The following is a 15,000-nucleotide window of genomic DNA, read 5'->3' on the forward strand; positions in this document are numbered from 1 at the left end:
GCTGTGAGATGTGTGTTTATGTTTCTCCTCACGTGTCTCTGGTTCCCCCTGAAGACAAACTGCAGATTGACACACGCGTGCGGACACACACACACACACACACACACACACACACACACACACACACACACACACACACACACACACACACACACACACACACACACACACACACACACCTTGTAACTTAGTGGATGTCAAAGTTTAGTAACAGATGCCAGTATGAACTAACTGACTAAACAAAATGCCTTTTATCTCTCTCTCTCTCTCTCTCTCTCTCTCTCCCTCTCTCTGTGTTCTTCTCCCTCTATCCCTCTCCATCTCTCTATTTTATTTTATTTCTCTCTTTCACTGCTCCCCTACCTCTCTCCCTCTCTTAATCTGTTTCTATCACTTCCGGACTTCCCTGACTCCTCCCCACCATGACCCCTCCCACTCACGGACCCCTCCCACGTCCGGACACCTCCCCACTTTAATGACTCCTCCCACTCCCTGGCTCCTCCTTCTCCTGCCCTACCGTGATAAACTACATCTCCCACGATGCTCCAGAACAGGCCTGTTCACTCCTGACCTCGCCTTTGAGGCCATAGTGAAAAAGCAGATCATTAAACTGAAAGAGCCCTGTCTGAAATGCGTGGACCTCGTCCTGTCCGAGCTCACCTCCCTCGTCAAGAAGTGTACCGGAAAGGTAAAGAGAAGAATCACAGTGGAGGGAAGGAAACAAGGAAGGAGGGAAGAGAGAAGAGGGACAGTGGAGGGAAGGAAAGAAGGAAGGAGGGAAGAGAGAAGAGGGACAGTGGAGGGAAGGAAAGAAAGAAGGAGGGAAGAGAGAAGAGGGACAGTGGAGGGAAGGAAAGAAGGAAGGAGGGAAGAGAGAAGAGGGACAGTGGAGGGAAGGAAAGAAGGAGGGAGGGAAGAGAGAAGAGGGACAGTGGAGGGAAGGAAACAAGGAAGGAGGGAAGAGAGAAGAGGGACAGTGTAGGGAAGGAGAGAAGGAGGGAGGGAAGAGAGAAGAGGGACAGTGGAGGGAAGGAAACAAGGAAGGGGGAAGAGAGAAGAGGGACAGTGTAGGGAAGGAAAGAAGGAGGGAGGAAGAGAGAAGAGGGACAGTGGAGGGAAGGAAACAAGGAAGGAGGGAAGAGAGAAGAGGGACAGTGGAGGGAAGGAAACAAGGAAGGAGGGAAGAGAGAAGAGGGACAGTGGAGGGAAGGAAACAAGGAAGGAGGGAAGAGAGAAGAGGGACAGTGTAGGGAAGGAAAGAAGGAGGGAGGGAAGAGAGAAGAGGGACAGTGGAGGGAAGGAAACAAGGAAGGAGGGAAGAGAGAAGAGGGACAGTGGAGGGAAGGAAACAAGGAAGGAGGGAAGAGAGAAGAGGGACAGTGGAGGGAAGGAAAGAAGGAGGGAGGGAAGAGAGAAGAGGGACAGTGGAGGGAAGGAAACAAGGAAGGAGGGAAGAGAGAAGAGGGACAGTGTAGGGAAGGAAAGAAGGAGGGAGGGAAGAGAGAAGAGGGACAGTGGAGGGAAGGAAACAAGGAAGGAGGGAAGAGAGAAGAGGGACAGCAGAGGGAAGGAAAGAAGGAGGGAGGGAAGAGAGAAGAGGGACAGCGGAGGGAAGGAAAGAAGGAGGGAGGGAAGAGAGAAGAGGGACAGTGGAGGGAAGGAAACAAGGAAGGAGGGAAGAGAGAAGAGGGACAGTGTAGGGAAGGAAAGAAGGAGGGAGGGAAGAGAGAAGAGGGACAGCGGAGTGAAGGAAAGAAGGAAGGAGGGAAGAGAGAAGAGGGACAGTGGAGGGAAGGAAAGAAGGAAGGAGGGAAGAGGAACAGTGGAGGGAAGGAAAGAAGGAAGGAAGGAAGAGAGAAGAGGGACAGTGGAGGGAAGGAAAGAAGGAAGGAGGGAAGAGAGAAGAGGGACAGTGGAGGAAAGGAAAGAAGGAAGGAGGGAATAGAGAAGAGGGACAGTGGAGGGAAGGAAAGAAGGAAGGAGGGAAGAGAGAAGAGGGACAGTGGAGGAAAGGAAAGAAGGAAGGAGGGAAGAGAGAAGAGGGACAGTGGAGGAAAGGAAAGAAGGAAGGAGGGAAGAGAGAAGAGGGACAGCGGCTGCGTCCAGATTGTCTTTCCTTACTCCCAAAGAGTGCACTCGTTCACTTCCTTTCAAGGAAATGACTGAAATGACTGTGGAAACTCCCTCTCCAGCCGCATGCCTCCACCGATCTAATGCTTTTAGATTTGTGGGAAGTAGTCAACGCGTGTACACTTTAGGAAGAAGGAGATATTATTGGAACGTACCCAATAAATTGATGGATGGAGAGAATGAAGAGAATTGTGTTTCTACCATTTCTCCTGCTAGTCTCACCCCTCCACCCTCCCTCCCTCCCTCCACCCCTCCTTCTCCTCTCCCCAATTGATTTAATTTCTCTTCACCCCTCTGGGTAGTTTTATTGCTGTCTGTATAGTCACCCCCCCCCCCCCCCTCCCCCATAAGCATTGGCCGTGTTCCAGGGCTGACGACATTACAGACAAGCCTGGATAGGTGTTTAGCAAACCACAACAACAATAACAATAACAACAAGCCACGACATATCATGTAGTAATCTGATGCCTGACTGCACAGTCTGTGATGTGGCGTCAAACATTGTTTGATACACTGCAATGACTGCAATAGAGTACCACAGTATGAGTCATAATACCCAGAAAACCTTGCTGTCAAACAAGGAACTGTTTCCAATCATTAGGGGATTGCTAAATGACTTAAATGTAATGTAAATGAAATAATGTCTGTGTTTCGTGTAGGTTTACCCTGGCGGGACATTTTGATAACCGTGCAAATCTCTCTAGGACAAGGTGACTTTTATCAATATGGTAGCCTGTATTTACCCCCCCCCCCCCAAAAAGAAAATGAAATGCTATTTAGCTGCTAAAATGTTTATCATAAAGAACTACAAACACCATGAGGATCTGGACCAGACTGCAGAATCCAGGCCAAGGTAAGAATCTCTGGATTAGCTCTCTAATGTTAGATACATTTAGTCATGAATCTCTGGATTAGCTCTCTAATGTTAGATACATTTAGTCATGAATCTCTGGATTAGCTCTCTAATGTTAGATACATTTAGTCATGAATCTCTGGATTAGCTCTCTAATGTTAGATACATTTAGTCATGAATCTCTGGATTAGCTCTCTAATGTTAGATACATTTAGTCATGAATCTCTGGATTAGCTCTCTAATGTTAGATACATTTAGTCATGAATCTCTGGATTAGCTCTCTAATGTTAGATACATTTAGTCATGAATCTCTGGATTAGCTCTCTAATGTTAGATACATTTAGTCATGAATCTCTGGATTAGCTCTCTAATGTTAGATACATTTAGTCATGAATAAATTGGCCACAATTCTTTAAATTGACAATTCTGTGAAAAGAGTTGTGCAAGTTTTGACACAATACCTGTTAGCAAAGGTGTCATCTAGAGATGACGTGTAGGAGCTGGCAGGGATTTGTATTTTTGCATGATGTCTACTTTGATGCTGATCAGCACTTTCGAATCTGAGAGTAAATCGAGCCGAATATACTGATAAAAGTCACCTTGTCCGAGAGAGATTTACATGGTTATCAGAACGTCACACCAGGGTAAACATACACAAAACACAGCCCTAATTTGAAGTGTTTCTAAAATGTCCTATTTGAAAAATGAAGGGTGGAAAGACAATTGGAAGCCTTTCCCTGTTTGACCACTAGGTTTTATGGGTATTACAACACCTCCACTGTGGGGCTCTATGTAGTCGGCCTGGAATGCGACCTCTGCCGCTAAATCCACAAGCCCCTCCCTCTGATTCCACACCCGCCCCCTTCCTCACAGTGATTGTTGCTTCAACCTCCCTTCACCCCACCCCTCCCTTGATTACCCAATCAAAACACTCACCTCCCCTTATCTCAGCTTAAAACGTCAGCCCCGAAACCTTTGTCTTTATCGTTTCCCCTATGTAGCTCAGGGGGAAGACGTTCTGTGTGACACATCCTTTCCTATGCTTACCCAACCATGTCCAGTCACTCAACCCCTACTTTTGACCAATCAGAACGTTCCTGCTGTGTCTTTAAACCCTCTCTGTGACTCTCACCTCTGTTCCCTAACTCACCTTGTGCTAACATGCTAAATCACAGGTGTCAAACTCATTCCATGTCTGCAGGGTTTCACTCCTCTCTCAGATTGATCAATTCAGACTGATTAATTAGTAACTGCCCTGACCTGGTTGTCCAGGTCTTATTGAACTGCCCTGACCTGGTTGTCCAGGTCTTATTGAACTGCCCTGACCTGGTTGTCCAGGTATTGTGAGCATGCTGGGATACCTGTGGGATATTGATGACAGTATAGTGAGCATGCTGGGATACCTGTGGGATATTGATGACAGTATAGTGAGCATGCTGGGATACCTGTGGGATATTGATGACAGTATAGTGAGCATGCTGGGATACCTGTGGGTTATTGATGACAGTATTGTGAGCATGCTGGGATACCTGTGGGTTATTGATGACAGTATAGTGAGCATGCTGGGATACCTGTGGGATATTGATGACAGTATAGTGAGCATGCTGGGATACCTGTGGGATATTGATGACAGTATTGTGAGCATGCTGGGATACCTGTGGGATAATGATGACATTATAGTGAGCATGCTGGGATACCTGTGGGATATTGATGACAGTATAGTGAGCATGCTGGGATACCTGTGGGATATTGATGACAGTATTGTGAGCATGCTGGGATACCTGTGGGATATTGATGACAGTATAGTGAGCATGCTGGGATACCTGTGGGATATTGATGACAGTATTGTGAGCATGCTGGGATACCTGTGGGTTATTGATGACAGTATAGTGAGCATGCTGGGATACCTGTGGGATATTGATGACAGTATTGTGAGCATGCTGGGATACCTGTGGGATATTGATGACAGTATTGTGAGCATGCTGGGATACCTGTGGGTTATTGATGACAGTATAGTGAGCATGCTGGGATACCTGTGGGTTATTGATGACAGTATTGTGAGCATGCTGGGATACCTGTGGGATATTGATGACAGTATAGTGAGCATGCTGGGATACCTGTGGGTTATTGATGACAGTATAGTGAGCATGCTGGGATACCTGTGGGTTATTGATGACAGTATAGTGAGCATGCTGGGATACCTGTGGGTTATTGATGACAGTATAGTGAGCATGCTGGGATACCTGTGGGTTATTGATGACAGTATTGTGAGCATGCTGGGATACCTGTGGGATATTGATGACAGTATAGTGAGCATGCTGGGATACCTGTGGGATATTGATGACAGTATAGTGAGCATGCTGGGATACCTGTGGGATATTGATGACAGTATAGTGAGCATGCTGGGATACCTGTGGGATATTGATGACATTATAGTGAGCATGCTGGGATACCTGTGGGATATTGATGACAGTATTGTGAGCATGCTGGGATACCTGTGGGATATTGATGACATTATAGTGAGCATGCTGGGATACCTGTGGGATATTGATGACAGTATAGTGAGCATGCTGGGATACCTGTGGGATATTGATGACAGTATTGTGAGCATGCTGGGATACCTGTGGGATATTGATGACAGTATTGTGAGCATGCTGGGATACCTGTGGGATATTGATGACAGTATTGTGAGCATGCTGGGATACCTGTGGGTTATTGATGACATTATAGTGAGCATGCTGGGATACCTGTGGGATATTGATGACAGTATAGTGAGCATGCTGGGATACCTGTGGGATATTGATGACAGTATAGTGAGCATGCTGGGATACCTGTGGGATATTGATGACAGTATAGTGAGCATGCTGGGATACCTGTGGGATATTGATGACATTATAGTGAGCATGCTTGCTAAAACCAGATAAAAATCTCCTAAATCAGATCAAATTAGCCTCAAACCAGTTTGTGTTAGTTTAAACTGGTTTTCCTAGATTCAAACTGGTTGATGTTAGTTTACAGCAGATATACTACCAAGCAGGATCAATGTCCTATCTGCATGACCCCTCTATGTTGAACTGTCTGTCCCCTACACATGTCAATCACTAGGGGGTGTGTCTGTTTGGCTGGATGGATGACCACTCTATGCTAACTGTCTGTCCCCTACACATGTCAATCACTAGGGGGTGTGTCTGTTTGGCTGGATGGATGACCAGTCTATGTTAAACTGTCTGTCCCCTACACATGTCAATCATTAGGGGGTGTGTCTGTTTGGCTGGATGGATGACCACTCTATGCTAACTGTCTGTCCCCTACACATGTCAATCATTAGGGGGTGTGTCTGTTTGGCTGGATGGATGACCCCTCTATGCTAACTGTCTGTCCCCTACACATGTCAATCATTAGGGGGTGTGTCTGTTTGGCTGGATGGATGACCACTCTATGTTAAACTGTCTGTCCCCTACACATGTCAATCACTAGGGGGTGTGTCTGTTTGGCTGAATGGATGGTGTGTGTCTGAGTGAGAGAGAGGTGTGTGTGTGCTTGTTGATGCATGTCTGTGTGATTGTGTGTGCGTGTGTGTGCATGCATGTGTGTGCAATTTTATGTGTGTGTGTGTGTGTGTGTGTGTGTGTGTGTGTGTGTGTGTGTGTGTGTGTGTGTGTGTGTGTGTGTGTGTGTGTGTGTGTGTGTGTGATTGTGTGATTGTGTGTGTGAACATGCATGTGTGTGTGATTGTGTGTGTGTGTGCCGTCAGTACCTGCAGCATTGTGTGTTGTTCCACAGCTTGGCTCCTACCCCAGACTGAGAGAAGAGACAGAGAGAATTGTCACAACCTACGTCAGAGAGAGAGACATCAAAACCAAAGACCAGGTGAGAGTGAGACATCAAAACCAGAGACCAGGTGAGAGAGAGACATCAAAACCAGACACCAGGTGAGAGTGAGAGGTAGATGGAGAGAGAGACATCAAAACCAGAGACCAGGTGAGAGAGAGAGAGGTAGATGGAGAGAGAGACATCAAAACCAGAAACCAGGTGAGAGAGAGAGATAGATGGAGAGAGAGACATCAAAACTAGAGACCAGGTGAGAGAGAGAGACATCAAAACCAGAGACCAGGTGAGAGAGAGAGAGGTAGATGTAGAGAGAGACATCAAATCCAGAGACCAGGTGAGAGAGAGACATCAAAACCAAAGACCAGGTGAGAGAGAGACATCAAAACCAGAGACCAGGTGGGAGAGAGAGGTAGATGGAGAGAGAGACATCAAAACCAGAGACCAGGTGAGAGAGAGACATCAAAACCAGAGACCAGGTGAGAGAGAGAGATAGATGGAGAGAGAGACATCAAATCCAGAGACCAGGTGAGAGAGAGACATCAAAACCAGAGACCAGGTGAGAGAGAGAGAGATAGATAGATGGAGAGAGAGTCATCAAAACCAGAAACCATGTGAGAGAGAGGTAGATGGAGAGAGAGACATCAAAACCAGAGACCAGGTGAGAGAAAGACATCAAATCCAGAGACCAGGTGAGAGAGAGACATCAAATCCAGAGACCAGGTGAGATAGAGAGAGATAGATCGGCGGCAGTGTAGCCTAGTGGTTAGAGCGTTGGACTAGTAACCGAAAGGTTGCAAGTTCAAATCCCCGAGCTGACAAGGTACAAAATCTGTCGTTCTGCCCCTGAACAGGCAGTTGACCCACTGTTCCTAGGCCGTCATTGAAAATAAGAATTTGTTCTTAACTGACTTGCCTGGTTAAATAAAGGTAAAATAAAAAAAAAGATGAGAGACATCAAAACCAGAGACCAGGTGAGAGAGAGACATCAAAACCAGAGACCAGGTGAGAGAGAGACATCAAAACCAGAGACCATGTGAGAGAGAGAGATAGATGAGAGAGAGAGACATCAAAACCAGAGACCAGGTGAGAGAGAGATAGATGGAGAGAGAGACATCAAATCCAGAGACCAGGTGAGAGAGAGACATCAAATCCAGAGACCAGGTGAGAGAGAGCGATAGATGGAGACAGAGAGAGAGAGAGGGGCGAGTGGGAGAGAAAGAGAGGCTGACATCTAGTCAAATGGCTACCCAGACTATTCACATTGCCCCCCTCTCCACAACACTGCCACTCTCTATTGTCATCTATGCATAGTCACTTTAATTAACTCTACATGTACATACTACTACCTCACATACTACCTCAATGTGCCCCTCTCACATTGACTCTGTCCCGCCCCCCCTGTATATATTGTTATTTTTCACTGCTCCTCTTTAATTACTTGTTACTTTTATCTCTTATTCTTATCCGTATTGTTTCAAACTGCACTGTTGGTTAGGGTCTTGTAAGTAAGCATTTCACTGTAAGGTACCTGTTGTATTCGGCGCATGTAACTAATACAATTTGATTTGATTTGCCCCGACCTGTCTGTCCTGTCTGTCTGTCTCAGGTGCTGCTGTTGATTGACATTGAGCTGTCTTACATCAACACAAATCATGAGGACTTCATTGGCTTCGCAAAGTGAGTTGACCTCTAGTAACCCCGAGCAACGACTTTTCCAACGTTCACCTGACTGTAACCGCTAACAACGACCAATCAACCTTCACCTGACTATGTAACGCCTAGCAACGACCTTTCAACTTTCACCTATGTAACCCCTAGCAATGACCTACCTCTTAAGGATTACCCCCTTTTTTTCATTTTTCACCTAAAATGACATACACAAATTTAACTGCCTGTTGCTCAGGACCCGAAGCAAAGATAAAAGATCTGGTAAAAGATCATACAAAGAAAATAAACATTATTTTGTCATTTTTTTGTACCATCATCTTTGAAATGCAAGAGAAAGGCCATAATGTATTATTCCAACCCAGGTACAATTTAGATTTTGGCCACTAGATGGCAGCAGTGTCAGTGCAATGTTTTAGACTGATCAAATGAACCATTGCATATATGTTCAAAATGTTGTATCAAGTCGGCCCAAATGTGCCTAATTGGTTTATTAATACATTTTCAAGTTCATAACTGTGCACTCTACTCAAACAATAGCATGGTATTCTTTCACTGTCATAGCTACTGTTTAATTGGACAGTGCAGTTAGATTAACAAGAATTAAAGTTTTCTGCCAATATCAGATATGTCTATGTCATGGCAAATGTTCTTCAAACCTCATGCTAATCCCATTAGCCTACGTTAGCTCAACCGTCCCGCTGATCCTGTAGAGGATTTATAGTTTGCCCACTTCATGTCAGTTGTCCACGGCTGCGTCCCAATTATCTCTCCTTTCTCCCAAAGTGTGCACTTGTTCACTTCCCTTCACTGATTTGAAAGGAAACGACTGATATACTGAAACTCCTATCTAGCCCATGCCTACTCCACCAATTCAATGCTTTTAAACTAGTGGGGAGTAGTGAACGAGAGCACACTTCAGGAAGGAGAGATGATTGGGAAGCACCCCGTATGTGATAGTCTTTCTATCTGGCCTCTGTCTCCTCTGTAGCGCGCAACAGAGGACCACTGTTACTGCTGCTATTAACAACAAGAAGAGAGTGATGCCAAACCAGGTACCACAAAACAACTACCTTTACTTCTCTCTCTCTCTCACCCCCCTATCCTGAACTAATGGTCTGTCCCGCTGTGTGTAGGTGATCCGGAGGGGCTGGCTCACTATCAACATAAGCATTATGAAGGGGGGGTCCAAAGACTACTGGTTCGTCCTGACTGCAGAGTCACTGTCCTGGTACAAGGATGAGGAGGTAAGGGGCAGTGTGTGTGTGTGGGTGCGTGCGTGGGGGGGGTTATATGGAAGACCGATGCACTTGTTTCTTATTAAACATTTGAACCAGAGACCAATGCATATTGGTGAATCGTTACATCCCTACAAGCCGTGTTGACCCAAGCAAGCTTAATACTATGGCTAGTGGCTTGACCGGATCCAACCCTCAACCAGATACCATTGTTGTCTTAGACATTCAGGATATTCAGATGATGTCACCTAGACAGTTAGCTAACTAACTAGATAGCTACTGAATCAGATGATGTCACCTAGACAGTTAGCTAACTCACTAGATAGCTACTGAATCAGATGATGTCACCTAGACAGTTAGCTAACTAACTAGATAGCTACTGAATCAGATGATGTCACCTAGACAGTTAGCTAACTAACTAGATAGTTACTGAATCAGATGATGTCACCTAGACAGTTAGCTAACTAACTAGATAAGCTACTGAATCAGATGATGCCACCGAGACAGTTAGCTAACTAACTAGATAGCTACTGAATCAGATGATGTCACCTAGACAGTTAGCTAACTAACTAGATAGCTACCGAAACTGATGATGTCACCTAGATAGTTAGCTAACTAACTAGATAGCTACTGAATCAGATGATGTCACCTAGACAGTTAGCTACTGAATCAGTTGATGTCCCCTAGACAGTTAGCTAACTAACTAGATAGCTACTGAATCAGATGATGTCACCTAGACAGTTAGCTAACTCACTAGATAGCTACTGAATCAGTTGATGTCACCTAGACAGTTAGCTAACTAACTAGATAGCTACTGAATCAGTTGATGTCACCTAGACAGTGAGATATAACTAGATATACCTGTATACTGCATCAGATGATGTCACCTAGACAGTTAGCTAACTAACTAGATAGCTACTGAATCAGATGATGTCACCTAGACAGTTAGCTAACAAACTAGATAGCTACTGTATCAGATGATGTCACCTAGACAGTTAGCTAACTAACTAGATAGCTACTGAATCAGATGATGTCACCTAGACAGTTAGCTAACTAACTAGATAGCTACTGAATCAGTTGATGTCACCTAGACAGTTAGCTAACTCACTAGATAGCTACTGAATCAGATGATGTCACCTAGACAGTTAGCTAACTCACTAGATAGCTACTGAATCAGATGATGTCACCTAGACAGTTAGCTAACTAACTAGATAGCTACTGAATCAGATGATGTCACCTAGACAGTTAGCTAACTCACTAGATAGCTACTGAATCAGTTGATGTCACCTAGACAGTTAGCTAACTCACTAGATAGCTACTGAATCAGATGATGTCACCTAGACAGTTAGCTAACTAACTAGATAGCTACTGAATCAGATGATGTCACCTAGACAGTTAGCTACTGAATCAGTTGATGTCACCTAGACAGTTAGCTAACTAACTAGATAGCTACTGAATCAGATGATGTCACCTAGACAGTTAGCTAACTCACTAGATAGCTACTGAATCAGTTGATGTCACCTAGACAGTTAGCTAACTAACTAGATAACTACTGAATCAGTTGATGTCACCTAGACTTTGAGATATAACTAGATAGCTACTGAATCAGTTGATGTCACCTAGACAGTGAGATATAACTAGATAGCTACTGAATCAGATGATGTCACCTAGACAGTTAGCTAACTAACTAGATAGCTACTGAATCAGATGATGTCACCTAGACAGTTAGCTAACTAACTAGATAGCTACTGAAACTGATGATGTCACCTAGATAGTTAGCTAACTAACTAGATAGCTACTGAATCAGATGATGTCACCTAGACAGTTATCTAACTAACTAGATAGTTACTGAATCAGATGATGTCACCTAGACAGTTAGCTAACTAACTAGATAAGCTACTGAATCAGATGATGCCACCGAGACAGTTAGCTAACTAACTAGATAGCTACTGAATCAGATGATGTCACCTAGACAGTTAGCTAACTAACTAGATAGCTACCGAAACTGATGATGTCACCTAGATAGTTAGCTAACTAACTAGATAGCTACTGAATCAGATGATGTCACCTAGACAGTTAGCTACTGAATCAGTTGATGTCCCCTAGACAGTTAGCTAACTAACTAGATAGCTACTGAATCAGATGATGTCACCTAGACAGTTAGCTAACTCACTAGATAGCTACTGAATCAGTTGATGTCACCTAGACAGTTAGCTAACTAACTAGATAGCTACTGAATCAGTTGATGTCACCTAGACAGTGAGATATAACTAGATATACCTGTATACTGCATCAGATGATGTCACCTAGACAGTTAGCTAACTAACTAGATAGCTACTGAATCAGATGATGTCACCTAGACAGTTAGCTAACAAACTAGATAGCTACTGTATCAGATGATGTCACCTAGACAGTTAGCTAACTAACTAGATAGCTACTGAATCAGATGATGTCACCTAGACAGTTAGCTAACTAACTAGATAGCTACTGAATCAGTTGATGTCACCTAGACAGTTAGCTAACTCACTAGATAGCTACTGAATCAGATGATGTCACCTAGACAGTTAGCTAACTCACTAGATAGCTACTGAATCAGATGATGTCACCTAGACAGTTAGCTAACTAACTAGATAGCTACTGAATCAGATGATGTCACCTAGACAGTTAGCTAACTCACTAGATAGCTACTGAATCAGTTGATGTCACCTAGACAGTTAGCTAACTAACTAGATAGCTACTGAATCAGATGATGTCACCTAGACAGTTAGCTAACTAACTAGATAGCTACTGAATCAGTTGATGTCACCTAGACAGTTAGCTAACTCACTAGATAGCTACTGAATCAGATGATGTCACCTAGACAGTTAGCTAACTAACTAGATAGCTACTGAATCAGATGATGTCACCTAGACAGTTAGCTACTGAATCAGTTGATGTCACCTAGACAGTTAGCTAACTAACTAGATAGCTACTGAATCAGATGATGTCACCTAGACAGTTAGCTAACTCACTAGATAGCTACTGAATCAGTTGATGTCACCTAGACAGTTAGCTAACTAACTAGATAACTACTGAATCAGTTGATGTCACCTAGACTTTGAGATATAACTAGATAGCTACTGAATCAGTTGATGTCACCTAGACAGTGAGATATAACTAGATAGCTACTGAATCAGATGATGTCACCTAGACAGTTAGCTAACTAACTAGATAGCTACTGAATCAGATGATGTCACCTAGACAGTTAGCTAACTAACTAGATAGCTACTGAAACTGATGATGTCACCTAGATAGTTAGCTAACTAACTAGATAGCTACTGAATCAGATGATGTCACCTAGACAGTTATCTAACTAACTAGATAGCTACTGAATCAGTTGATGTCACCTAGACAGTTAGCTAACTAACTAGATAGCTACTGAATCAGATGATGTCACCTAGACAGTTAGCTAACTAACTAGATAGCTACTGAAACTGATGATGTCACCTAGATAGTTAGCTAACTAACTAGATAGCTACTGAATCAGATGATGTCACCTAGACAGTTAGCTAACTCACTAGATAGCTACTGAATTAGATGATGTGACCTAGACAGTTATCTAACTAACTAGATAGCTACTGAATCAGATGATGTCACCTAGACAGTTAGCTAACTAACTAGATAGCTACTGAATCAGTTGATGTCACCTAGACAGTTAGCTAACTCACTAGATAGCTACTGAATCAGATGATGTCACCTAGACAGTGAGATATAACTAGATAGCTACTGAATCAGATGATGTCACCTAGACAGTGAGATATAACTAGATAACTACTGAATCAGATGATGACACCTAGACAGTGAGATATAACTAGATAGCTACTGAATCAGATGATGTCACCTAGACAGTGAGATATAACTAGATAGCTACTGAATCAGATGATGTCACCTAGACAGTTAGCTAACTAACTAGATAGCTACTGAATCAGATGATGTCACCTAGACAGTTAGCTAACTAACTAGATAGCTACTGAATCAGTTGATGTCACCTAGACAGTTAGCTAACTCACTAGATAGCTACTGAATCAGATGATGTCACCTAGACAGTTAGCTAACTAACTAGATAGCTACTGAATCAGATGATGTCACCTAGACAGTTAGCTACTGAATCAGTTGATGTCACCTAGACAGTTAGCTAACTAACTAGATAGCTACTGAATCAGATGATGTCACCTAGACAGTTAGCTAACTCACTAGATAGCTACTGAATCAGTTGATGTCACCTAGACAGTTAGCTAACTAACTAGATAACTACTGAATCAGTTGATGTCACCTAGACTTTGAGATATAACTAGATAGCTACTGAATCAGTTGATGTCACCTAGACAGTGAGATATAACTAGATAGCTACTGAATCAGATGATGTCACCTAGACAGTTAGCTAACTAACTAGATAGCTACTGAATCAGATGATGTCACCTAGACAGTTAGCTAACTAACTAGATAGCTACTGAAACTGATGATGTCACCTAGATAGTTAGCTAACTAACTAGATAGCTACTGAATCAGATGATGTCACCTAGACAGTTAGCAAACTAACTAGATAGCTACTGAATCAGTTGATGTCACCTAGACAGTTAGCTAACTAACTAGATAGCTACTGAATCAGATGATGTCACCTAGACAGTTAGTTAACTAACTAGATAGCTACTGAAACTGATGATGTCACCTAGATAGTTAGCTAACTAACTAGATAGCTACTGAATCAGATGATGTCACCTAGACAGTTAGCTAACTCACTAGATAGCTACTGAATTAGATGATGTGACCTAGACAGTTATCTAACTAACTAGATAGCTACTGAATCAGATGATGTCACCTAGACAGTTAGCTAACTAACTAGATAGCTACTGAATCAGTTGATGTCACCTAGACAGTTAGCTAACTCACTAGATAGCTACTGAATCAGATGATGTCACCTAGACAGTGAGATATAACTAGATAGCTACTGAATCAGATGATGTCACCTAGACAGTGAGATATAACTAGATAACTACTGAATCAGATGATGTCACCTAGACAGTGAGATATAACTAGATAGCTACTGAATCAGATGATGTCACCTAGACAGTGAGATATAACTAGATAACTACTGAATCAGATGATGTCACGTAGACAGTGAGATATAACTAGATAGCTACTGAATCAGATGATGTCACCTAGACAGTTAGCTAACTAACTAGATAGCTACTGAATCAGTTGATGTCACCTAGACAGTTAGCCAACTAACTAGATAGCTACTGA

At 43.2% G+C, this 15,000-nt stretch overlaps 1 protein-coding gene across 2 annotated transcripts in view; it reads left to right on the forward strand.

The window, feature by feature from the left end:
• Positions 1–15,000, forward strand: part of LOC135530266 (dynamin-2-like) — a 76,428-nt gene that overhangs the window by 25,830 nt on the left and 35,598 nt on the right. Inside the window, exons 11-15 of one of the 2 annotated variants that reach the window (XM_064958617.1) lie at positions 550–688; positions 6,767–6,853; positions 8,421–8,491; positions 9,471–9,534; positions 9,616–9,726. In XM_064958617.1, the coding sequence (XP_064814689.1) occupies positions 550–688; positions 6,767–6,853; positions 8,421–8,491; positions 9,471–9,534; positions 9,616–9,726 (472 nt within the window). The remainder of the gene's footprint in view (positions 1–549; positions 689–6,766; positions 6,854–8,420; positions 8,492–9,470; positions 9,535–9,615; positions 9,727–15,000) is intronic. The other variant, XM_064958616.1, reaches the window with a different exon arrangement.

Source organism: Oncorhynchus masou, unplaced genomic scaffold, assembly GCF_036934945.1.
Source record: "Oncorhynchus masou masou isolate Uvic2021 unplaced genomic scaffold, UVic_Omas_1.1 unplaced_scaffold_1307, whole genome shotgun sequence".
NCBI lineage: Eukaryota > Metazoa > Chordata > Actinopteri > Salmoniformes > Salmonidae > Oncorhynchus > Oncorhynchus masou.